Source organism: Lissotriton helveticus, chromosome 12, assembly GCF_964261635.1.
Source record: "Lissotriton helveticus chromosome 12, aLisHel1.1, whole genome shotgun sequence".
Classification (NCBI taxonomy): Eukaryota; Metazoa; Chordata; class Amphibia; order Caudata; family Salamandridae; genus Lissotriton; species Lissotriton helveticus.
In genome coordinates, this window is record NC_136073.1 from 652,891,005 (window position 1) to 652,917,335 (window position 26,331).

The 26,331-nt window shown below is 46.5% G+C and overlaps 1 protein-coding gene across 1 annotated transcript in view; it reads right to left on the reverse strand.

The window, feature by feature from the left end:
* Window positions 1-26,331, reverse strand: part of LOC144798085 (uncharacterized) — a 159,473-nt gene that overhangs the window by 94,656 nt on the left and 38,486 nt on the right. Inside the window, exon 4 of the mRNA XM_078668855.1 lies at window positions 14,754-14,915. Coding sequence (XP_078524981.1) covers window positions 14,754-14,915 — 162 coding nt within the window. The remainder of the gene's footprint in view (window positions 1-14,753; window positions 14,916-26,331) is intronic.

The window sequence follows — 26,331 nt, forward strand, 5'->3', positions numbered from 1 at the left end:
CACTGAGGCCTACTGTACCACTCGTTGGCGAGGGTCGGGACCGGCATTCTTGCGGGGGACGGTGCAGACGGTTACATAGACGGTGTATGTATAGTGGAAAGCTCAAGTGGCATTGTCGGCCACTACTTAGCACTGTGCCCTCCGTTGGAGAGTGTCTGGACTGGCACTCATGCAGAGGAAGATCTGATTGTCTACAGGACATCTAGGGTGGTGTTAACCCTTGTTGTTCTTATGGGAGTGTAACGTACTAAATCACGACAGTAGATGTGATACTCATAAAGTCCTGTTCCACATACCTCGAGTTTCTGTTGCCTTATTCCAGAGCATTTGGGTCAAGGTCTAGAGTTAGGTTCATAAACCCAATCCCGATGGCAGTCAGGGATTACACCCTGGATACCTTATATCCTTCAGTTATTCCTGCCATAGCTTTGGGTGTGGCAAGCCTACCCATGGGAGCCACAACCATTACACATCACCCAGGGCAGTTTCTTCTTCAGCTACCAGAGATTCCTCTTTGCATGCCTGTAATAAACTAGCTGCTGTGGCTCCTCCATGCAGTTTCAATATAGGAAGTCCCACTGAGGAAGCCCTTGCCTCTCTAGCTGCGAGAAGTGATCGGGATACGCCGTCTTCCTTCTCCAACCAGCTTAGCTCCAAGCGTGTCCGTGCTGCTCACCATGTGCCAACCCCCCACCCCCCTCCCCAAGCATACTGGTTTCTCGAGGCGCCATACTCTGACTTTATTATTATTTGTTTTTTCAAGAGTTTTATATAGCGCTGGCTAGACCCGGAGGTATCAGAGCGCTTTACATGTACATCAGATCATAGTTACAGGTTACATCATAACAAAGGTTACATAGTTCTTAGAGCATGGCCACATAGTTACTGGTAAGGTCGAGATAAACAATAAGCACAAATACGTAAGGGGAGAAGCAGGCAAGGTGAGAGATTCGGGGGGGTTGGAGCAGGGGAAGTAGACAGATAATGAAGGCGGGAAAGAGGAGGTTAGGGTGAGAGACACAGCATGGGAAGAGGAGGGGAAGGGTGACTGGTACACAAACCGGTAGACGAGTCAAGGCAACGTCCAAAGTCCAGTATGCTGTGATCCCAGGGGAAGTGGTATCACTTCCCTATCTCTGTTGCGAGAGGCTCCCTTTGCGCTGTGGACTCTCTCAGAGAGGTCTCTGAGACTCCAAGGCCTATATACTGGATCCTTCCCCAGAAAGGGGAGAGGGAGTGCTTTGGCAAGGGGTGCCATACCATACCTCAAGTGTGAGTGGCTCCCTTGGCGCAGTGGACTCACTCAGCAGGTTCGCTGAGTCTCCAGATTATAAATATTGGATCTTTCCCCAACAAGGGGAGAAGGAGTGCTTAGTCAAAGGGCACAAAGGACAGGGGGCTAGGCAGAGTAGCAGGCAAGGGGAGAGAATTTGGGGGAGAGGGGATAGGAGCTAGGGACGAGACAATGAGAGAGACGAAAAGAAGTCTGTCTTAAGACCGACTGGGTAGGTGACGACCAAGGAGGGAATCCACGGCCCTTCTCCCCTATAGCTAAACTAAGTAGCTCCATCGGGCGTCAGACAAAATAGTTCAGTCTCCATACATTAAGAGAGTACGGAAGGAGAGACATGAATGGGGGGCGGATGCGGTAGGAGACTGCAGGAGAGACGAAAGGAAGTGCAACAATGTGGTTCAACAATATATAGGAAAAGATCAAACAAGAAAACATTATATCAAACAGTCAGCAATACAATTAGGGGAGGAGAGAGAGGAGCGAGAAAGTAGTGGGGGGGGAGAGGAGGAGGGAAAGTGAGGTTGGCTAGACCCAAAGGTATCAGAGCACTATACATGAGGATCAACAATGCATCAGACAATATCAACAATTACACAATACATCAAGAATAATAGGGAATACATTAGGAGAGGAGAGAAATGAGAGAGAAAAGCATTGGAGGGGGCGGGGGAGGTGGGAAAGGGAGGAAAGAGAGAAAAGACAACAAGGAGAGACAGGAGGAAGTCGGTCTATAGACCGACTGGGTAGGTGACGACCAAGGAGGGAATCCACGGTCCATCTCCCCTATAGCTAAGCCATGTAGCTCCATCGGGCATCAGACAAAGCCCAGTGACATCAAGGAGAATGTTAAGCCCGAAGTGCGGATGCAAACTATCGAGGGGTCACCTGCTGGAGAGTTCAGATGTGTGGTATTGCCGCCCTGTGGAATGAGGAGGCCAGTAGCAGAAACCCACTATTTGTGAAGGTCAAGAGTGAGGGGATGACTCCAGATAAGGCTGCACAGAAGGATCGTTTATTGCAGGAGCTGTGCCATGGTCCTCCCCACTGACACAACCCAGGAACTTCAGTGCAGTAATTCAGCTGTGGAAAGGCCTCGAAAGTAAGCCCATCCCAGATCTTTCTGCATTACCACTGGATCAGGTCTGCAGGATCGGACTCCCAGGACGGCATCTGAGCATTCACAAAATGGCTGCCTTGCAGCTTCCACCATGGTATTCCCAGCTGCTGCAGATATAGTAAGCCCGTATTACCCAAGCAAGATATGGTGCAGGATATACAGTTCAAAATGCTTTGATGCCTCAGATCATCATGTACGGACAGAAGTGAAGAGGACACAGTTCACTTTACATTACTCACTGTTGCGATGGTGCAGCGATGGAGGCAGCCGCGATGATGTATCTCCGCTGGCCCTCCCAGCAGCAATATACGGTAACTTGCGGGGCTGGAGACTCAAAAAAACAAGGGGGGGGGGGCATCCAGGGGACCACAGGATCTCCTACCGGGCCCAGGTAGACCAGGTAAGACTCGTCTGCAAAGGCCAGAAGCAAAGCCTGCCTGTACTTTGCAAAAAACAGCACAAGCGTAAATGCGCAGTCAGAATGCAATGGAAAAGGCAGAGAAGCTGCCACATAGGTAAGGCTTTACAGCTGCCACTAGTAAGGCCTCAGTCCTCTAAACACGTTTGCTAGCACGCTCGCCAATGCAACAATTCTGTTAGTGACTGCCAGTGCAAATGGAATCGAGTGGGAGGGACTGAGCTCCCAATGCAGGATCAGCCCACCATCTTCCCCGTCTCCTTTTCAATAGGTAGAGCTTTCAGTGCCAAAACAGAAACAAATACCACCCTGCAAGATCCATTTGTGGTTAGGGACAACCAAATGTATGCCCAACTGTTGATTTTAGGGAGATGAAACATGTGCAGGCCCTTTTACATTTTAGGTTATTTAACAGCTGGGATTGTGGGTGTTGTATTCACTCAGACAACAGACACCCACCTTTGTGAGCTGGGGTCAAAGTACTGTAATGGGTTATATTTTCACTACTGAGGATATGAGCCGGCTTGCTTTTGCTGGTGGGTGGAGGGGGGGGACAAAGGATGATGAGCATAGTGATTATAACCGTATAGAACTGGCTCTTGATCTACCAGACTGTAGGCAACTATACAAGCCCCTAGGGCTGACAGATCTAGGCATAAAGGATAATGTACTTAGGGTTAGCTGGCAAAGAGCCCATATTCCAATCTAGTGGGATCCAACCTAGTGCTGATTATGAACTGTTTGCTGGCAGATAATCCCCCACCATCTAAAATGTTATCAGCCTTTGGGAAACTGAACAACTCTACTTAAGACCTTATTTATTTATTTATTTATTTATTCGGCTTGTAAAGCGCGACAGCTACCCAAAAAGGGTTTCCCGGCGCTAAAATGAAGGCTGGAGTAGCGTACGGTAAGAGAGAAATTATTGGTTAAATAACCAAGTCTTAACTGCCTTCCGGAAACGGTTGAGACAGCGTTCTGCACGAATAACCAGAGGGAGGGAGTTCCAGAGCCTAGGGCCCATAAAGGCAAAGGACCTCCCGCCCATCCTGGCAAATCTAACCTTGGGTACACAGAAAAATTCTAGGGTGGATGATCTCAATGAACGGGTAGGGAAGTACGTTGACACCAGGGATTGAAGATATCTTGGCACCGTTCCTGCTTTTATTTTATGCATATAACATAAAGCTTTAAACTTCACACGATTCTCCACTCGGAGCCAGTGAAGTTCCCTGAGATGTCGTGTGATGGGTTCATTTCTCTTGCAGCCACAGAGTAGACGTGCCGCAGCATTTTGGACCATTTGAAGGCGACGGGTGACTGCCTTAGTGACCCCCAGGTAGAGAACATTGCCGTAGTCCAACCGGGAGGTCACCAAGGCGCTAACCACAGACTTCTGAGTTTCCGGTGGCACCATCCACAATATCTTACGCAACCAGCGCAGGATAGAAAAGCAGGTGGCTGTGTTGTATTCTCTGCACTTATGCTTTGTTATATCCCTTTAAGTCTAACATTCTATTCCCTTGATGTCATCTGTTAATGTGTTCTCTTTTGTCAGTTAGCTCCCTGCTTTCTGATGGGATCACCAGCTTATTCTCTGTAGTGCATAATAAATGCCTTATATCCTATTACCAGCCTCATTACTTCATTTACAACAGGCTGCTACTTTCGTCACTTGTGTCTGCATTGTTAGGCCCTGATCTATAATGACTCCCAGGTTGCGGACGTGTGTTGATGCTGGGGGGATAGGCCCCATTTCCGCTGGCCAATGTTTAATGCCCCACAGGTCGGGTTTACTTCCGAGAATAAGAATCTCTGTTTTTTCTCCGTTGTGTTTCAACAGATTTTGGCTCATCCAGGAGGCTATTTCGCTGAGCCCTGATTGAAGAAGGGAAGTGGGGGACGTATCTGAGTGCGTGAGGGAGAAGACTATCTGTGAGTCGTCAGCGTAAGAAAATAACGTGAGGCCAGCCCGTTTTGCAATGAGAGCTAACGGGGTAACATATAAATTAAAAAGAAGGGGACTGAGAATGGAGCCCTGAGGGACTCCAAATGGAGAGGCGTGGATCTTAGATGTCGAGGAGTGGGAGAAGACTTGGAAAGACCTGTCCGTCAAGAAGGATTCAATCCATTTCAGAGCCTTTCCACTGATGCCTAGAGAGTTCAGTGCTCCAAGTAGGATGGCATGGGAGATGGTATCAAAGGCCGCACTGAGATCTAATAAAATCAGTGTGGCTATGTCCCCTCTGTCAAGCATCAGGCGGAGATTCTCGGTAACACCGAAACCCTGACTGTGAATCGTGCAACAGATTGTTGTTCTCGACAAACACCGCCAGGTGCTGGTAAATATGCCTTTCCAAAACCTTGGAAAAGATAGGAAGTAAAGAAATCGGCCTGAAGTTGGCAGGGATTTTCGGGTCTGCCATCAGTTTCTTCAACAAGGGCGAGACCATGGCGTGCTTCCAACATGTCGGAACGCTAGCCTGATGTATTGAGGCATTAAGCGTGGAACAAATCCTGTCAAGCTGAGGCTCTTCTAACAGTCTGAGCACAGAGACTGGTAGAGGGTCGTTTGGGGAGCCCGATTTAATCTTAGCCAGATGCAGCGATAACAACGAAGGATTGAGGTCCGGCCATTCCTACAGTGGGGCATATGAGACCGGCAGCGAGCTCGTGGGGCTCTCGCTGATATCAGTGATAGGGGGTCTTTTATCTTTGTGTTTCTCAGCTATATTTAAATAAATTTTCTCGATCTTTGTTGTGAAGTATTGGGCCAGCTCCTCACACTGGGATCTATCCAGGGATGGGGGCCCAGCTACTGTGCTGGATCCTGCTAGATCCTTGACTAGCCCAAAGAGCACTTTTGACTTGTTTGTAGCGTCATTTATTGCTTTTGCGACGTAAATGGTTCTTGCCTGACGGCAAGCTTTATGATAGTGCTTCAGTTCTTTTTTGTAAGCCACATCAGCAATAGGGGAATAGTCCTTGCGCCACACTCTCTCTAGTTTTTTACAATGTGACTTTTGAGTCTTTAATTGGTCATTATACCAGGGAACAGGAGGTTTATGGATAGTTAATTTTTGGCTGGACAATGGCAGACAACTGTTAATGGCTTCAGTGAGCCAAGAATTGGTATTGGCAGCTACCGTATCTACACTATCCCTAAAGGTGTCGTCCTTGGGCAGATGGGCGTGGATGTGCTGCCTAAAAGCAGCTGCATCAAGCTTTTTCCAATTTCTCATTAAGGTAGCAGTAGAGAATTTCTGTTGAGCCTGGAGATCCTTTAAAGAAATATCGAACCAAGTCATGTAATGATCTGACCAATGAATAGGAAGTGCTGGGTAGCATTGTAAGTTATTCAAGTTGGAGAAGATAGGGTCCAATAAATGGCCCCCTTTGTGTGTAGGGCCCGGATTATGAATTACCACATTAAGGGTTTCCAGGTCCGACAATAGATTGGTGCTGACGCTACATGTGGGGTCTTCCAAATGGATGTTGAGATCACCCAGGACCATAAAGTTGTTAGAATGCAGTGATGTGGAGGCAACAAAGTCTGATAATTGTGGGGCCCAGGCATTTGCTGGCCGGGGGGGGGGGGGGGGGGGGGCGATAAATTAACAGGCCAGAGAGAGTAAATTTGGGATGAAGCTCGAGCTTGAAATGGAGTGCCTCGCAATCTTTGAGTTTTGAGGGTTCAAGCAAACATTGAACATTGCTCTTGGTGATAATTGCAATGCCTTCTCCTTTTCCACTAACTCTGTCTTGCCTAGAGATGATGTAATTAACTGGCAAGGCTTCGGCGATGTCAGGCCCAGAGCTGTCATGCAGCCATGTTTCCATAAGGAATAGTGCATCAGGAGATTGGTCAATGAGGAGATCAAAGATCTCGGCCTATGCTTGGCTAGAGATCTGCAGTTCAAGCTGCAGAACTTAAACACCATGTCGTGAGTAGGATGGATATGAGGTGCGCAGCGCTTACAAGGGTAAGCAGCGTCTAGACCAAAAGGACACATTCGGCATGCCCTAGGGACCCTGTCATACGGGAAGAAGACTGTACAATCTGCCTTCAAGGCTGGTCTAAGAGATATTAATTGGGCCCTCGAGTAGCCAGTCACACCTTTTGTGTGCTGAGCAGGGGGACTGGCCCCTGGCCGCGTGTGGGCGCGGACGGGCGCAGACGGGCTTGCCTTTGGCGCACCCCCGGCGCGTCCGCTGCGCGGCCGAGATGACGCCGGCATATGTACGTGGCGATGGGCGGGATCAGGAAAACAACTGGTCCATACCCCCAGTGCCTACCAATCAGCACACAGGACGTCCACAGCAGCTCCAATCGTCTGTGTGGGCGAGGGGAAACAACTTTTAAATGTGCAAACAAGCAATTTTCAAAGATTAAAATACAGCAGTTCTTTTTCCCGGCTACCGCCTCAGGAAAACACCAGTACGCTACAATGCTCAATCAACCTGAGTTAGCGAGGGATCGGGACTTTTGTAGCGATGTGGGCGGGGTCCTGTGCCTACCAATCAGCACACAGGACGTCCACAGCAGCTCCAATCGTCTGTGTGGGTGAGGGGACTAGCGCGGTATAGAGGCGAGGGAAACAACTTTTAAATGTGCAAACAAGCAATTTTCAAAGATTAAAATACCGCAGTTCTTTTTCCCGGCTTCCGCCTCAGAAAACACCAGTACGCTACAATGCTCAATCAACCTCTCTTCAATGACATTCACTTAATCTCTTCTGTCACAGTCCTTCTCCAGGTCCCTTCTTCCTACGCACAAGCTATTGAAAAGGAATCACTTCCGGGTCAGTAAACTCACATCTCGAACGGAAGAACTTTATTCTCCTGGGGGAGGAGGCTGTCCCTAGTTGCAGGCTTCTTTGCCTTCTGTTTTTATTTCTGCGATTCATACTTTCGGATTTTCCTAGCCCTGTTCCACAGATAGTAGGCCACTCCGCCGGTTACAGCAACCACCAATCCCACAGATGCCAAGACCAGGCCAAGGATTAAAGGCAATGTGTCTGCCACCTTGTTTCCTTCTGCTGGGTGTCGGATCCATGTCGGTTTCTGGCCTCACGAATGTAGCTCCCGGAGTGGTGACTCGTAGCACTCGTGATGGTCAGGGTCCTGTTGTCTGAAGAGTATATGATGTCTGCGGCCTCCGGAGTGGTCCAAATGTGCTCGGGGCAGGCAGTCCATCAGCCAAGCACTCCAGCGTCAGGTTATCAATGGTAACCGCAGACAAGTAAGAATTCCCTACCCTGGATGGTTGGATACCTCATGTGGAGATGTTAACAAAATATTGTGCTTAGTACTTCATTGTAAACCCAGGAATAAGATAGTGGTAGCAGCTGCCAGGCTGGATTACAAGTAATCCATTAGAAATAGGAAATTGGGGATCAAGGCAAAAAATGTGGGGGGAATCTTGTTCAAGCATGTAAAGAGAAGGATACCATGAGATTTTGGAATATTGCAAATAAAGGGAACAATAGCATTGCCACAATAGAGGGGTTAGGGTCCAATATTAGTCCAAAATGTTGGCATGACCATTTTAGGTGGATTTACTCCTTCTGGGAAATTCGGGGACGTTTCAGTTAGTTATTGCTCCTCAGTTCATGTTTTATCTTGAGGACGTCATAGCGGCTATTGAAGATAGTTCGGCCAAAAAGGCACTGGGCCCCAATGGGGTACAGATGGACCTTTATCATGCCAACATCCCTCTGTGGGCACCATTATTACTGATGTTCTTAATTCTGCTGGCTCCCAGAAAATACCAGATTCATGCCATCTTATTGTGCCTCTGTGATGGTACTTCCTTTAGACAATGATGCACTTTACCCTATTTTGTAAATATTATGAACCTTTTAGACGCAGACACAGATATTAATTATCTATCTTAAAAATGTAGGATGTTTGACAATGTAGACCAGCATTTTATTATTTTTATATGTTACCTGATATTGATGTGTGTTCTTCCATAGGGGCATATTTAAGAAATGAACAACAATGGTGCAATTTTGTGTGGTTTCAACATTTGCACAAAGCCCAGCTGTCATCCACCCCAGATGCATATATGCAGACACACAGAGCTAAGAGAAAGAAATTACCATCTTACTAAAAGTGGCATTTCAAAAATTGAAATGATAAATTTGACTTTATCAGTAAAGAGGCTTTACCATTGCAATTCCATAGGCACTGAATAATACAGCTCTACCTCCTCATTGGGAGGTACAACTCATTAGATGTTAGAAGAAATCCACAATGTTAACCAATGTATGGTTCTTTTTTACTTAACCTATAACAATAAGATTAAGGTCTGATGCTTACTGTTAACCAATGTTAACCAGTGGATACCAATACCAATAAGATTAAGGTCTGATGCTACTTTCCACTTAACCTGAGGGGTATCTCGGAGCTCGAGGATTTGCAAAAGAAGTTGTGGGGGTGGACTGATCTAAAAAAGGGCGGTTTTTCGAGTATTTCTGAATTTCAAGCAGGCTTGAGGCATGTTTAAAGTGCTACGTATGTGGGAGGCACAATCAGTGCTGCAGGTCCACTAGATGCATTTAATTTACACGCTCTGGCCACATGTAGTGCACTTTTCTAAGGACTTATAGGGAAATTAAATATGCCAATTAAGGGTATGTGTAGGAAGCTGGGTTTTTGCCAGATTTCTGATGCACTTCGACTTTATGTGCCCTGGCTCCCTGCCAATCAGGTTCTCAGGGTCTGTGTTCTTCCCAAAACTGTACCTTGTACCCCCAATTGGCACCTCTCTGGCCACATGTAAGTCCCTTGTATAAGGTACCATGGGTACCAAGGGCTCTGGGACCAAGGAAGGCCTCTTAGGGCTGCAGCACATATTGTGCTACCCACTCTTAGAGGTCCTGTACCTTAACACATGCACACTGCCATTTCAGGCTGCGTGCTTTGTTGTAGAGAAAAGTGAAGAGTCGATTTGGCACCCATAACTGTGTGCCATGCCTGCAACCCACTGCCTATGGTATAGGTTAGGCACTCCTCTAGCTGGGTGCACTACCCCACTGGTGATGGTACAATTGCATGAGCACTGTACCCCCACAGTGTCTAAGTCCATTCTAAGACATTGTAAGTGCAGTAATGCCATAAACAGTATGTGGTCTGGGAGTTTGTCATTACGAACTCCACCGCACCATAATGGCTTTACTGAATTCTGGGAAGTTTGGTATCAAACTTCTCAGGATAATAAACCCACACTGATGCCAGTGTGGGATTTATTATACCATACATTTAGAGGCCATCTTAGAGATGCCTCTGAAAATGACTAGCCTCTGGTGGGTTCCCTGACTTTTGAACACCAGCCTGCCACAATGAGACATGTTTCTGGACCCGGGGGTGGGAGCCTTCGCTCCCCGAGCCCAAAAACAAAGCCTTACCTGAGCGGAGGTGGTCACAACTTCCCCAGGTCAGGAAGAGCCATCTGTAGTAGGGGGGCTTCAAAGGCCTTGCTGCCTTTGTAATGCAACACCCAACCTCTCCTGCTATCAGGAGCAGGCCCCCTTCCTGTCTCCCCTCCTTTTCGGCAGGAACAAAGGCAGGACAAATTAGAACAGATCTGAAGGTGTGCCCTTCTCTGCCAATCCCACCCCTCAGGTGGGGGAATCGATTTGAAGCCCACTCCTCAGAGCCCGCATCTTGCAGATGGCAGGTACTCTCCAATCAGGATTAGGGATTGTGCCAACTCCCCCACGTGAAGACAGATTCCCGCAACCTACGAAGAAGGATGAAAGACGATGCCCAGCAGTGGAGACTGTTACTTACGAAAGAATTACTTCATTTGTGTATTTCCACTTTGTAAAAGAGACTACAGACTTGTCCCCAGCCCTACCGGCCAATCGGCAGTATCAAGAGATCCTGAGCCAAAACTCACCTCGTCCTGCAGCCAGCGACCTCCAGAAACCCTGGGAGGACTGACTGGCTTCAACAAAGACTGGCTCGCCTGTGAACAGCAGCTCTTTTCAAAAGAAACTCACAAGACAGACTCTGAGCCTGCTGAGGACAAAGAAACCCAATGCCTGGAACCACCACTGCACCCAACGCCTACGTCCCGAATCTGGGTGGCCCACCGGTCCCAGTGAGGTGGCCCAGAGATCCAGAGTCTGAGTCACCGTTGGTTGACCCCTCCAGGACTCCCAGACATTGCCTGCAGCCTCTGCACGGAGATCCCCCCCAAACGTAAGTGGCCGTGTAAGGTGAAATCTCACCTCAAAAGACATCCCTGCATCCAGCTGCCCTGCGCCCTGGATAAGAGAACCCGAGGTGCACCTACGTCCCCAAGCCCTCCAACCTACCTGCACAGCTGTTGGTTCTTCCCGGAAGTCTTCCTGGACCGAGTCTGCAGCCAAAATCCAAAACTGCCAACTCTCATTGAAAACAACAGGGCACGCGAGGCCAAAACAGCACCCTGCACCCAGCCGCCCTTGCACCGCTGCGGGTGTACGTTGGGTGCTAACTCGGATCAACCTTTGCTCTGAGCCTACAACCCTAGAGCTTTGCTCCCACAACCTTGTGGTGAGCAGCCACCAACCGGAGGCCCCCTATTCCCCCATTGGATAACATTGGGCCTCAGCACTCTGCACCCGGCCGCCCTGGTGCAGCTGAGAGTGTTCAGAGAGTACATCCTTGACCGTGGGGGAACACTGGTTCTAACCCCAGAATACCAACTTCCACAAATAAGTACTTAACAGCAAACTGTTATCTTCATTTCTTCCCGTAGGATTGCATTGACTGTTTTTCCTTGAAAATTCTTCTAAGTGTGGAGTTGGTTTGTATGAAACATTGAACAACTGCAAATGTACTAATCACACTGATTAGCAAAAGTAACTGTAAAAGTAATCTTAAAGGTAACGTGCACAGTATTCCGTAAAGTAAATAAAAAGTTATTTCAAACTGATGACTTACCTGTATTTCAACTAACTGCATTTGAACCTGCATTCAACTGTAAATCACTACATAAGATTTTGCAAAGTATTATTTCACTTACCTGCACCAGGCTTGGCTCTATAAATAAAATAACTAAATAATATTTTTGATACAAACAAATTGGTCTGAATACAGTCTTTGAGTGTGTGACATTATTTCTTGCCAGAGTGTGTACAATAAATGCTTAACACTACCCTCTAAGAAAGCCTTACTGCTCGCCCACACTACCACAAACAGAGAGTAAGTTGCTATCTACTTTTACCTCTGCCTACCTTTGGGGTTCCACTGGACTCTGTACCCACTATACCTCGTTTTGGTATAGTATATACAGAGCCAGCTTCCTACAGTGTGCAATCAAGCTATGTTTAGGGGAGAGAGCACAAGCGCTGTACACTGGTCCACAAAAATGAGATCAGCAAAATTGAAGGCATGCGGGCAAAACATTTTGGGGAAGACCACTCTGAGGCTGATAGGTCTCGCACAGTTTATAAATTACAATTCTAACAAAGCACAGTGGCCTATGAGCTGATATAGAGATGCATGTAAATTGCCTGGTGTAGGGTAGAATGTTATGGTTTTCCCCAGCCTTTCACTATCCTAATGTTGCTAAAAAGGGTTAATTTGGGTAGAAATACATTTGTATAGTAAACCAATCCCAAACACTTGTTGTATTTTAAATCTTGAGTTTGTGCTTCTCCGAACAAATCACTCAAAAAATATACTTCCTGCTAGTATGAATGACGTGTGATTCCTACACCTTGTAATCCTCATTGTTTTATGTAACATTTCCTATAGACTGAATTACACACCTATGATTCACTGTCTGTATGATGTTAAGTGATCTGACACCCTACACTGATAGGAGCAGCACTTTAAAACAAATGAAATTCATGTGGAAGAGAGACTATGGTGAGAAATGGGGCACTCTTTAGTCTTTAGGTCTCGCTGCGCCAGCGCTTGTGCTGTTCTGCGAGACATTTAGTGTGTGGGCTTTTAAAAGTCCTACCACACGCTTTTAGCTGGCGCAGAGCGTGCGGTTACGCGCACAATGATGAGCAGAGGATTCATATGGCTTTCCTCTCTCGTCATGGTGCGCGCAGACCACTCGCCAGCCTGCGTGTTTTTTTTTATTTTATTTTATGCGCGCGCACACTACTCCGCTTCTCCCCCTCCCCCCACCACATATCGCGTCTTGTGCGTGCGGCCAATGCAGTTTTTTTTTTTTTTACTGTTTCTCCTTGTCATTAATAGCGATCTTTATATGAGAATGAACTTGCATTTCACAATACTAAAACAAGCTTGACACGGAAAGACAAATTAGCCACGCCCTGTAACATGCACCGTTGCCAAATATTTATTTATCTCTCTCAATGGATACACCTCAAACATCTCGTCTCAGATCATGTAATTAGCGACGCTAGCAACACGTTACTTCATTTTGCGACGTTATTGTTCCAGCTCGTCCGGTGGCAGCAAGTCAATGAGCACAGTGTGCAGGGGAGCTCCAAGCTCCTGTCTCTGCATGACTCAGCAAGTGTCAAAAAGCGACCCCTTTTATCCGGGCCAGTGAAGGAAACCCCACTCTCTCTCAATGTAAACGCTGCCGGGGGTATAACTCATCCGTCCATTTTAGTGTTGCCTGAGCACAATTCCTACCTCCTTCCTGTGACCTCACTTACTACATCCTCCTGCCTGGTGAACTAAATAAAGGAGGACCCCAGCTGCTCCTGGTCAAGCACAGAGTTGCTCTGAGGGCAGCTGTCAGATTACCTCCGGTTCACCAAGTGCGTCCAGAGATACAGCATAACATGACTAGGCTCGCCCAAAATTATTAAAGGGCCGCTGAGATGTCGGCATTTCTCAAACGCATTAGCTGAATGAAGACCCCCCACCCCCCTGGAAGGGGCACCCTCCGCACTTGCAACAAGATTATATACGTCCCATTTTGCGTTCAAGTTAAATTGCGTGACATCCATGAAAACCCTTTAAAAGTTAGGCCCGCACGTATTTTGCTTTAATGTCAGGTCCAATCTCTTTCTCTTTCCTCTCCCGTGATCGCTGCAGCTCTACAGCAAGTGCTTAACACCGCTCCATACTCCGCCAGGAGTCCACCTGGCTGCAATCCTTGTATGTTCAGGTTTTGACCCTTGCCCTCCGGATGTCCATTATATATCTCTAGCACGAGCAGGACAGTGGACTTATGGCTGTTGCACTTTAGTGAAAGTAGCCAAATTAAAAGAGTTCAGAAATAATGAACTCAGACCATTTTGCTGACCCGTGATTCTTCTATTGATTCAAACAGCAATCGAGTCAACAACACTATACAGCATTTGGCGTACTTCAACAAGCATTGGCATAGCCAATAGGTCCCGCTTTTGGGACCTTATAAGTATTTAGTTATGCGGCACAATAACCTTGGTGCAACAATTTCAACCGTTGCATGGCTAAACACTTATAAGGTCCCAAAGGCGAGACCTATTGGCTATGCCGATGCTTGTTTAGGGTGTTAACGAGGGAATCAGTGGGGAATGAGGTCATTGGAAGAGGGGGGAAAACGGCCTGGACTGCTATCTCAGGAGCAACTAGTAGTCCTTTGTGCCATTTGTAATAAGCTGCTCGAATTTCCCACCATGATGACAGGGCAACCCTCCTATCTCCCTTGAGCTCCAGCTGTTCCATCACTCAAGTGCCCACCTCCAAACGGCAATGGTGCCCTGCTGGTTAGACACCTAAGAACTATTCGAGGCCTCAATGGTATTTTTTTTTAATCCAATTAAATACAAAAAGCCTCTTAAGCCATACATGCCATGGAGCCAGTGGAACATTACAAATGGAAATGCTGACACTCCAGAGAACCTCGTGGGAGGGCAACAGAGCAAACGAGTTACCTCATAGACAAAGATATATAGTGACAAAGAAACAGGACGCTGTAAATTTGTGCACTGAATTGACCCTGTATGCCTTACCTTGCTACAACGATAGGAGACAACAGGAATGAAATCGTATGTTTCTTGACACACGGTGATTGATGCCAATCCGGCAGACATGTTGATCACGGCTGCTTTGCTGCAGCTCATACCAGCCTCGTTGTTATCTTTTGCAGCCTTCTTTAAGAGGTGTAGAAATGCCTGAGGAGATAAAAATCATATCAACATATAAAACAGCCATCTGGGACACAAACGCACTAGAAAAAGCAGCGCTGAGGCATTTCTGAGGGAAAACTGCTCTAGGTGACCATTCCTTTCAGTTCTTCAGCTTTGACAAACCCATCACAGTTCACAATGAGGCACTAAATAAATGTAATTCTAATCAAAGCTGATGCAGAAAACCGATTTCTGTTGCTTGAGGAGTGTTTTGCAAAATAAATTGATTGATATTTGGTTGCAAGACCAGGAGACCCATGGAATTTTATTTCGTAATATGTTTCTGGGTAATGTCTGTAAATTAAAAACAGAGGGCCTCGTTTACAAAAAAAGACGCAGTGTGGCGCCGCAAGCCATTTTGCTGCGCCAAGCTGCACCATTTTAAAAGCACTGGGATGCATCATAATAACAACAATACGACGCATATGTGTAATTTCCCCCACTCTGGCAGACGCAGGCACCCTTGTGTCATGTTGCAAGTGTGCCTGCGTTGTGGGGATGATTGTTTTTGTGCAGGAAGGGATAACAATAATTGATGGCATTTTCCTGTTTCTATGTGTGCCCCAGAATGCAGCACGCAGAGAAAGAGGAACAAACGAAGTAACATAAGTATTTCTCCTCATTGTGCCACTGCTACGCCTCCACTGGGGAGGTGCAGGAATAGAACTCTCCCAGAGTCACAAAGTTTTGTAAATCTGGGAATCTGTCAGGTTCCATGGATGTTGCATGGAAACACCCACAGCAACACTCACGGAACACCCCCTCGCAGAGTAATGCGTGAAAGGGGCCATTTTTACAAGGCCATGAAAAGTCACTCAGGGGGACTTTACGTGGCCTTGTAAATATGTGCAAGCCCATTGCGTAGCTGGTGCTTCAAAAAAAGTGACGCACTGGCAGGGCCGGACTGGCAATGCCGGGCACCGGGCAATCCCCCGGTAGGCTGGATGGGGTGGGGGCCGTTTTTTTGGCAGGGGGCCCGTTTTGGTGCTGGGGCCGATTTTTGGTCCAGCCAGCGGCGTTAATTTCGTCAGAAAAATAAATCAGTAAATCTAAGAAGTTTACACAACCTCTCAAACTCTGCATGCTTCTCTCTCCATCGCGCTCCATGCGGGAAAAAAAAGCAGGCACAACTCTCAATCTCTGACTCTCTCCGAGTCATTCAATTCTCTGCATAAATAATGGGAGCAGGAGCATGCATTTGTATATTTGGAGCAGTGTGAGGGTGAGTCGCGCTCACACAGATGTCTCTGCGGCCGCCGCCGCGTCTGCGCAGTCTCTTCAGTTCATCCACCTTAGGGTGGGGCGACCGGTGGTGATCATGCGCATTAAAAAGTGCGCATGTCCGATGGTGAGGCCAGGGGTGTAACACAGGCCCCGCAACCCACGCAGTGCGGGGGGGCCCGAAGCTCGAGGGGGCCCCCTCGGCACTGTACTCTGTCCGGAGAGCTCCTAATTGAGCCCGTAGGGGGCCCCTCTACATACCTTGCAGGGAGGCCCCCTCAATTTTCGTTACGCCAGTGGGTGAGGCCTGGTCGAGGTCTCAAGGAGCATTCCAGCAGTAAGCGGCCCAGCAGAGACTAAGACAACGTCGACTCGCACCTGGTGAGAGAGCTGCCCATTATTTCATTATTTCTAGCCCCTGCCTCAGGAGCAATATAGAAGTATCCAAAGCAGGGGGCGCACCACATTCTGGGATGGGAGGGGGGGCAGCACTCTGCATTACGCCTCTGGCATAAATATCAGAAATGCACTTGTGATGGGCACAAAAACCTCTGCAAGGAGCTTACGTGTGTGATTTTAATGTGCGTGAACGTGGCGAACCGCAGATCTCACAGGAAGGCCAGGCCGCTCCGCTGACAATCCGCAACAAGTTGTATGTGCTTATTTATCAGGCGCGGTGCGTCCATTGGGGCGTAGGGGCGTAGCCCCACTAAGCCCCATGGACCTACCGCGTCGTCACTAAAAGGGGGGGGGGGTAGGATGGGCCTGCTGCAGCTGCGCAAGTGTATTTTTGGGCACAAACATGCCCGCGCATGCGCAGATCGTTTTCCTGTGATTTCCCCCTTAGAGAGAGGACCAGGGGCAGGCCGCAGCCCCCGGGGTTACACAGGGCGACGAGTCATGGTGCCCCCCCAGCCAATCCTGGCGCTGCATACAGCGCCATAATTGGCTGGTCAGTCAACTCCTGTCACTTCAACCACTCTGCTGCCAATGGCGTAGGGCACACGTGCCGTGTTTCATGTGGAAATGTGTTTGTGTCAAATATACTGAAAAGGTGGTTCAAAAAAGGCATTGAGTTATTACCACGGCGAGGTGGGGTGAGAGGGGAACACAAGTCCGGGAGCTCCGGACGCGCTCCTGAGCACTGTCTCTATCAGACACATTGCCCTGATCCTGACTGTTAGTGTCTCAGCGCCAGGAGGCCCACTACATAGAAACCGAGAAATAAGCACAGCACCAGCAGTGTCTCAGCTCAGACCTCCTGCGGCGTTGAGCACAACAGCGCATACCTCGTCTGAGTTCACGCAGGATGGGGAACCCACTGCTAAAAAAAAGTGTGTTGAAGTCAACCTGGAGTCGGGTGATTATCAGTTTTCGCACTTAAGGGCTTTGTACCCGGGGCTGTGTGGGCACAGGGGCCCATGATGTCAGCGGGAGCCAGGACTGGGTTCTTTACTGTGCAGCAGTCTTATGCACAGAAATGGAGAGACTGGCTATCTTGGGCATGTGGGGTGACTACTAACAGGGCAGCATCACCTCGGATGACCATTGGAGTAGCCACATTTTTGTGTGGATGCATGAATGGATGCAGGATGAATGATGGGTGGATGGGTGGATGGATGGATGGGTGGATGGGTGGATGCATGAATGAATGATGGATGCAGGATGGATGCAGGGTGGATGCATGAATGAATGATGGATGCAGGATGGATGCAGGATGGATGGGTGGGTGGATGAATGATGGATGATGGATGCAGGATTGATGGGTGGATGGATGGGTGGATGCATGAATGAATGATGGATGCAGGATGGATGCTGGGTGGGTGGATGCATGAATGAATGATGGGTGCAGGATGGATGCAGGATGGATGGGTGGATGGATGGGTGGATGCATGAATGAATGATGGATGCAGGATGGATGGGTGGATGGATGGGTGCATGAATAAATGATGGATGCAGGGTGGATGGGTAGATGGGTGGGTGGATGCATGAATGAATGATTGATGCAGGATGGATGCAGGATGGATGGGTGGGTGGATGCATGAATGAATGATGGATGCAGGATGGATGCAGGATTGGTGGATGGATGGGTGGATGCATGAATGAATGATGGATGCAGGATGGGTGGGTGGGTGGATGCATGAATGATGGATGCAGGATGGATGGGTGGATGGATGGGTGGATGGATGGGCGCATGAATGAATGATGGATGCAGGATGGGTGGATGGATGGATGGGTGCATGAATGAATGATGGATGCATGATGGATGGGTGGATGGATGGATGGGTGGGCGGATGGATGGGTGGATGGATGGGTGGATGCATGAATGAATGATGGATGCAGGATGGATGCAGGATGGATGGGTGGATGGATGGGTGGGTGGATGGGTGGAAGCATGCATGAATGAATGATGGATGCAGGATGGATGCAGAATTGATGGATGGGTGGATGGATGGGTGGATGCATGAATGATGGATGCAGGATGGATGGGTGGGTGGATGCATGAATGAATGAATGATGGATGCAGGACGGATGCAGTATTGGTGGATGGAGGGGTGGATGCATGAATGAATGATGGATGCAGGATGGATGGGTGGGTGGATGCAGGATGGATGCAGGATGGATGGGTGGATGGGTGGATGCATGAATGATGGATGCAGGATGGATGGGTGGATGGATGGATGGGTGCATGGGTGGATGGATGGGTGCATGAATGAATGATGGATGCAGGATGGATGGGTGGATGGATGGGTGGGTGGATGCATGAATGAATGATGGATGCAGGATGGATGGATGGGTGGAAGCATGAATGAATGATGGATGCAGGATGGATGCAGAATTGATGGATGGGTGGATGCTTGAATGAAGGATGGATGCAGGATGGATGCAGGATGGATGGGTGGGTGGATGGATGGGTGGATGCATGAATGAATGATGGATGCAGGATGGATGGGTAGGTGGGTGGATGCATGAATGGATGCAGGATGGATGATGGATGGGTGGATGGATGGGTGGATGGATGGGTGGATGCATGAATGAATGATGTATGGATGCAGGATGGGTGGGTGGGTGGATGGATGGGTGGATGCATGAATGATGTATGGATGGATGCAAGGTGGTTCGGGCTCGCTCGCTCGCTGCGGTGCAATATGCAAATTAGTTTATGCCTCACCACTTTCAAATGTCACCAGCCGCCCCTGTTATTTATACGGTTTACACTTTGGCACACTTGTGCCCCGGCCACTTTGTTCAAAGGCGGTGTCTGTGACATAGCCTTGGGGGAAATAAAAGGCAGTAAGGCACACTCTGAAAGCAGGTGTCTGGAAATGTGTAACTTTATTCAGGGACCAGCGAGCAGAGCGCAGTGCTGGCGCTGGCAGCTATAAAAGGGAGATTTATAGAGACCACGATCACGGTATTAAAGAAACGTCACTGTATCCGACCAGGAGTGTTGAATGTGTATCAGCGGTAGTGGTGTGGTGGGACCGGCATTCATTTTTGGGGACCAGGACGAGTCTTCAGGCTTCAGTCCTGAGCAGGAGAGAGAAAGTCAGAAAAAAAGGAAAAACAGAAAAGAGGGAAATATGGTGTAAGAAAAAGATATGAAAACAGTGATGAAAATAAAAATAAAAGCAGGGCCAAAACAGCAGATAAAGATAGAGACATATGTGTCCGTGGTGGAATAAAGAGGCATTAGATGGCATGACATGGAATAAAGGCCAGGAAGCCTTTGTATTCAGCAAACCTGGAATGCACAGCTGGTGGGCTCGCAAGAAAAACTTTGGGCTCCTGTACTTGCACTATTTTTTTTTTTACTAATTAAGCACAGGACTTGACATCTTCCTGCGACCAGGAGAAGGCCACACAGGGAAGTAAAGGAGAAAAGGTCAAAGGGACACCCCATCAAAATCGGATATTCCCCATAATAGAATGGTACAATGCAAGAAGAAACACATGTAGGAATATACTGTTTTACTCAATATTAGATCATAATGTACAGTACATTTGCTCCCCAATCCTCCAACATCTGGTAAATATTTAGAATTTCAAAGCTAAAAGAATTCCAGCAGACCTTTGCAAGTAGATATTCTCACACACTGGTATGAAAGCAGACTGCGTCAAAGGCCTAGCTACCATTGGTGCAACAGGTGCCCTGAGGAGCCCATCGAACCCTGATAACCCTAACAGAGTCAGGTGGGCTCTTTTCCATGGTTGCACCAGAACCCATGTCATCTTTGCTGCACCGCTAGGTTAATTCACATATTTTCCTTACATCTGTTAAATAATTAACAGAGCAAAGACTTCTGTTGGGTGTATATCTTCTCCACCACAAGTAAATAATCACGAGAGAAAGGCCTCTGCATTTAGAAAAGACATTAAAACTGGAACCGTTACTACACACCTGCAAATTCATGTGAAAGGACAGACTTGACAGGAAGCTGTGGAAAAGCACCACAAACACTGCAATCCTCCGCTGTACATAACACCCGTCACTTGTCCACTCTGCTTTCTAGTCAAACACTACAAAATATGAACTACATTTTGAAATATTAAATTGTGCAGGAGTTTTTTTATTTTATCTATTGCTTTTTGTATAGTATTCAGACTTCTTTAAACCTTTTCCGAAGGGTTTTGCGTATTGACCTGGAGAGTTTGGAATAACTCTAGGCACACTGCCCAAGATTTGCTTCATAGCGCTACTAAGAAGGAACATCCAAAGAAAAATGAAGGGATGGCAGAAAGCATCCTGCTATCACAACAACACAAAGGTAACACTAAATTAATGATTAATTAAAAATTAAAAGAATTACAATGGCACTGAAGAGAACTACCTTGTATGCAGATGTGCTCCTTGTAAAAGAGCAAAATGCACTTTTTCAAGGTGAAGTTAGCCAATACCTCAAATAGGCTAATCCACTGCCCTACGGTGTATGGTGTAGGGGGTGGAAGTAAAATGTAAATGACCAACCAATAGCAAATGAATGAAAAGAGATTGCTGAAAGCCCCCTTTAAGTATGTATATTATATATATATATAATTTCAGGACAATAAAAAGGTGTTGGCTAGCATAAAACCTAAAAGCTCATTTTATACAAATATTCATAACCATTACAGGATTACATATTAAACCCAATGCTTTTCTATATTAGACCTAACACTCTAAATAAACAGCAGATAAAAAAACCTTGATGATATTACTCTTGGCCATATGTTGTTGTTGGTGTTTAGTCTCTGTTTTTCACGCAAAACCGTTCTCCCATCTTGGAAGGGGAGCATATTAGTCCCCCTTTTCAAGAAGGGAGACCGTGATGCTCCACATAACTATCGTCAAATTGCCCTTTTGGATGCCATTGGCAAAGTCTTTGCAAAATGCCTTCTGAAGATGATTAATGATTGGGTGGTCAAAGGTGAAATTCTACCCTTCGAACAGACTGGGTTTAGGCAAAGGCATGGAACCATGGATAACCTAACGGCATTGCAAGTTATAACCGAAAAATACATTAAGGTCCGAGGAGGGAGAGTCTATGCAGCCTTGATAGACTTCTCCACAGCATTTGATAAAGTAGATCGTCCTTTGCTGTGGAGGAAATTATCGGACCTTGGAATGCCGACCACCCTTCTGGAGCTAGTCCGGGCTCTCCACTCTGATACTTGGTGTAGAGTCTTGATGGGAGGGGAAAGAGGTCTATCCCAAGCAATTACTTCAGCTAATGGTTTAAAACAAGGTTGTTTATTGGCCCCTTTATTATTTTCCTTGTACATATCCGACCTCCCCTATGCCCTGTCTACATGTGAAGGTATTGCCCCTGTATTGGGGGGTAAATCGATTGTCTGTCTGCTTTATGCAGACGATATATTAATTCTGGACTTAACACCAAGGGGACTAAATAATCGTCTGCAGGCATTACATGAATACGCAGAGGCCCATTACTTGAAGATAAATGTGTCAAAAAGTAAAGTAATGTGTATGACGGGAAAGAAAAAGCCGAATTATGGGAGTTTTGTCTGGTTTGTAGGCGGACAAAAATTGGAAGGGTAAAATCTTATGTCTTCTTAGGAAAAACAATAGTTGGCAATTTAAGTGATAAGGCTCACATAGCAAATAATACTCGGAAAGCAATGGCACAAGGCAAAAGTTTAATCTCCCTCTATAGATCCACAGGCAGAAGACACTTTGCTTTTTTTCTAGAGGTTTTCCGTGCTAAAATTCCAGCTACCTTACTGTATGGCATTGAATTACTTGATCTAGGAAAATGGGGTTTTCTAAATACAACGGAAGGCAAAATTTTGCGGTATTTAACCACAGTTAATATAGCCTGTTCTGTGGCTGCTCTTAGGTTGGAATTCGGTCTGCGTAGTAGTTGGGTTCAGGGCCTTGCAGGGATAGTGCGATGGGTTTCAAGCCTCGCAAAGGGAGAACCCGGTACTTTAAGATATCTTATTCAGAAAGAAATATTAGGAACTCTAAAAGAGCATTCTCTAATTGTAAAAGATTTTAGAATTGCAGCTGATCTTTTGCAATTAGATGAATCTGTACTCTTTACATAATCTTCTTATCAGTTAAAGGCCACTCTGAAACTGGCCTCCTGGAAATTAAGCTTTAATATGGATAGGGAAGCCCGTATCTCAAAGAAAGGTGTTGTTCTGACTATTGACTCTTGCCTGATAAGAAAAGTACAACCTTATGTTACTTGGAATCTCCCTCATGGAGTACGCCGTTTTTGGTTCTTATTGAGGCAGGATCTTCTTCCTCTGAATAATGTATTGTCCAGATGGTATGGTTCTTCAGCTATGTGTAATCTTTGTAATAATTCAACTCAGGATGTCACTCATGTGCTTTTTGTCTGCCCGGCTCTACTTCTACATCGGCGTAAGTGGATGAGACCAATTTGCCAACAATTAACTATTTTGTCTGCCACCGCATTCATAGACGCCATATATAACCCCCCAAATGAAATGTTTTGCCATAGAATTTTTAACTTTTTTTAAAGCTTTTTAGAAATATATTAGATGTTTATAAAATGTTTTCTCAGTAGTTTTTATTGCCATTGTATGAAAATGTATATTTTATCTTTTGTCATTTTTTATGTGGATCTCATTTGAGTTCCAAAATCATAAATAAATGAATTGAATTGAATTGGCCATATAAATAACATATGGTTCAGAGCTTGTTGGCCAAGAGCACAGAAGGGACAGCTTCTGTTGTAGTCGATGTTTAGATACCATTTCACCAGATTTGTTATCCAGAGCAGTCCTTCAAATCTAAGATTTAAACACTTCTAGAATACTAAGGATCAATGTGTATTTGCAAATAAGGTTGCATTGCTTTGAATTTATCGCTCGTGTAGATCTTCTCAAAGGGGACTCCTGCGGTGCAATACCTTAAATCCTCTGTGAGACTTATCTTTTCAAACAATCTTTTTACCACACTTCAAAATGTTGTTGGAAAATGTATAAGGTCAATAATGAATATGACAATGGTTGGAGTTGTGGTATATAACCTTTTGTTTTTTAAACTGGAAGGGGTGTGATCTTTGAATCTGGGTGTTCATATTCCAATCCAAAAGCTCTGCAAGCACCTTCTGAAAGAGTTGACCAACTTACTGGTGACCATCCCTTCCTCACCCTCCTTAACACCAAGGAAACAGAGGATATTCCTTGGAGGTTGATTTGCTAAATCTTGTAGGTTCATTGAGATATTCACTGACTTAGCATCCTGCTTTCTAACATCTTGGAAAACTTTAAAGAGGTTTCTTCAGCAGTTGCTGTTCTATGTTAGACTGCGCTAATCCGAGAAAACTCACTGCCAACATATTTCATCATTTTTCCGAAAGGAGCCTGAGTCTTCAAACTGGTTGTTTTAACGGTCAAGTGCTCACATACATTTGTGTCAGACTGCTCCAAGACTAGATTATATATTCTTGCCAATATATTGGTTCTGTGTGCCAAGACAGCTCACTGCCTAATGGTAACGAATGACAGCATTTGCCTCAATTAATTTTTGCTTGCCTTTTTTCAGCCCCATCTCGGCATTGGAAGGGAGACTGTTGTTGGAGTTATCTTATTCTAGGGTGCACTCACCTTCAGCACATACAGGTTCCTTGTCACCCTTAACCTGCTCGCTCTAAAGTATAGAAGTGCATTTAATGGCTAAGCAATTGTCCGTGCCTGACCCTTTCAACAACTTCATATGAGAAGTCCATCAAACTAAAGAATTACTTAAATGTCACTTTCACCCTTGCTAATAGAGATTTGGAAGAATCATTTAGCAGAGCATCATTATTTATAGTAAAATCACTCTGTTATTCAAATCCATAGTCTGCCATTCTCCCAAACATCAGCCCAATTCTTGTTTCGTTTGTGCCCCCAATTTCTTCCTCCTGTGTATTGCATAGATAAGAAGCCTCTAACTTGCATTTGATTGAACAAATCCTTGCTGGGGTGATGTTTGAGACCAGTTGTTACCTCAGAACAGGGCTGAGGTTGACTTTGGTGCGTAAACTGGGGTAGATGGATCAGCAATATCCTGGGCTGTACGTATGAAGTCCTTGTTGCCATTGTGGAGGCAATTGGGACAATAAACCGGGTGGAAAATACAATATAAGTAATAGCAGCAAATGGCTCTAACGGTATCATTAGAGTCGAGAAGAAATTTGCATAGGTATAGATTTTTCAGAGCCATGTACAATTATGTATCCAGTATTGTAGGAGCCTAGCTTAGTCTATGGTGCTCACTTATGTAAGTGTAGCACCCTACACTAATCCAGATAACCCTTATGGTGATGTTAGTGGTCTTAAACAACCTTAGAAATCTCTCTAATGGTAGCTGTGGAGAGCAGCCTTCAGGCTTAGTCCAGAAGGAGTTTAAAGCAGCTTGATTTACCAGATCTTAATCTTATTAGTAAAGGTTAAGTGAAAAAGAACCATACATTGTATTTATAAAAATATGTATTTATTATAAGAAACTCACTAACACATAATAATATCTCCCAACGGAGATATAACACAATGCACACAATAATTTGCATTAAAAACAAGTAAGTAGCACAAATACACAGTGGTCGCCAGGGGGAGACCAAACCATATACTAAAATAGAGGGATGCAAATCAGGTCAAGACTATACCCAGAAGATGTAGAAATGCTAAGGACCCAAGGAACCACCGAGGTAAGTACCCAGGAACCCCAGGGAGGCTGTGTGCAGTGTGGGAACATGACCGCGTACTCAATTCAAATCAATAGGTACATTGCGGTTGCAATTTTAAAGAAGATGGACCCTTCCCAGTGGACCCTGAAGAAACCATGTGGAAGACAGAAGGTTGAAGAGCCACCCCACCCGTGGATACCCATGGAAACAGGCTACCTACACCAGGGAAGCCGGGTCCATAGGTGTGAAGTGGGGTCGGAAACCCCCGTCGAACCAAATGGAGGACTTCAGGAAGAAGCACAAGCAGGGGAGTCGGAGTAGGCCCTGACCAATCAGGGGAGCCCACTGGAATCAAAGAAGACCCTCAAGATGACCAACAGGCCAGAGGCACAGGAGTTGCACGAGGACCTCGAGTAGCTCACCAAAGATGCAGGTAGGAGACGCTGGAGTTTGGAGCTCAAGATCTCTGGTGAAGAGAGCTAACAAGCCTTGGCAACAGCAAGTCGACACAGTGCAGAGGGTTTGGTCCCAGCGGCTCTGACAAAGGATACAGGCTTCAAACTTGGTGTGAAAACAGTGCAGGTCTCGAGGGGGTGGCAGAACCACCACCCATGTTGCTGAGCCTTTCAGAGTCCGTAGGAGCCCAGGAGCAGCAGACCAGTCAGCTTTGTTACAGTTCCTGTAGATGTAGGGAAGTGACTCCTTCACTTCAAGGGAGATTCCTTCAGGTGTCTTGGATGGATGGGTTGGGACGATTTAGGGGTCCCGCCCAGAGGAGGGGCTGGACAGTGGGGAGGACACTTTCATGTCCTTTGTCCAGTTTCGCGCCAGACTGGGAGCCAATGGCTCCCTGAACTGGAGTATGCAAGGAGGGCACCAAATGTGCCCTTCAAGCAGTCTCAGTGACGCTGGCAAGCACCCCTACCATGCCCCAATACACTAAACCCTGTCTGGGAGGTGGTCACACCTCCATGTGGCAGGCTATCTATTGTTCTGCCTTCCCCTGCTCTAGCTTGGCGCAGCAGCAGGAGGGC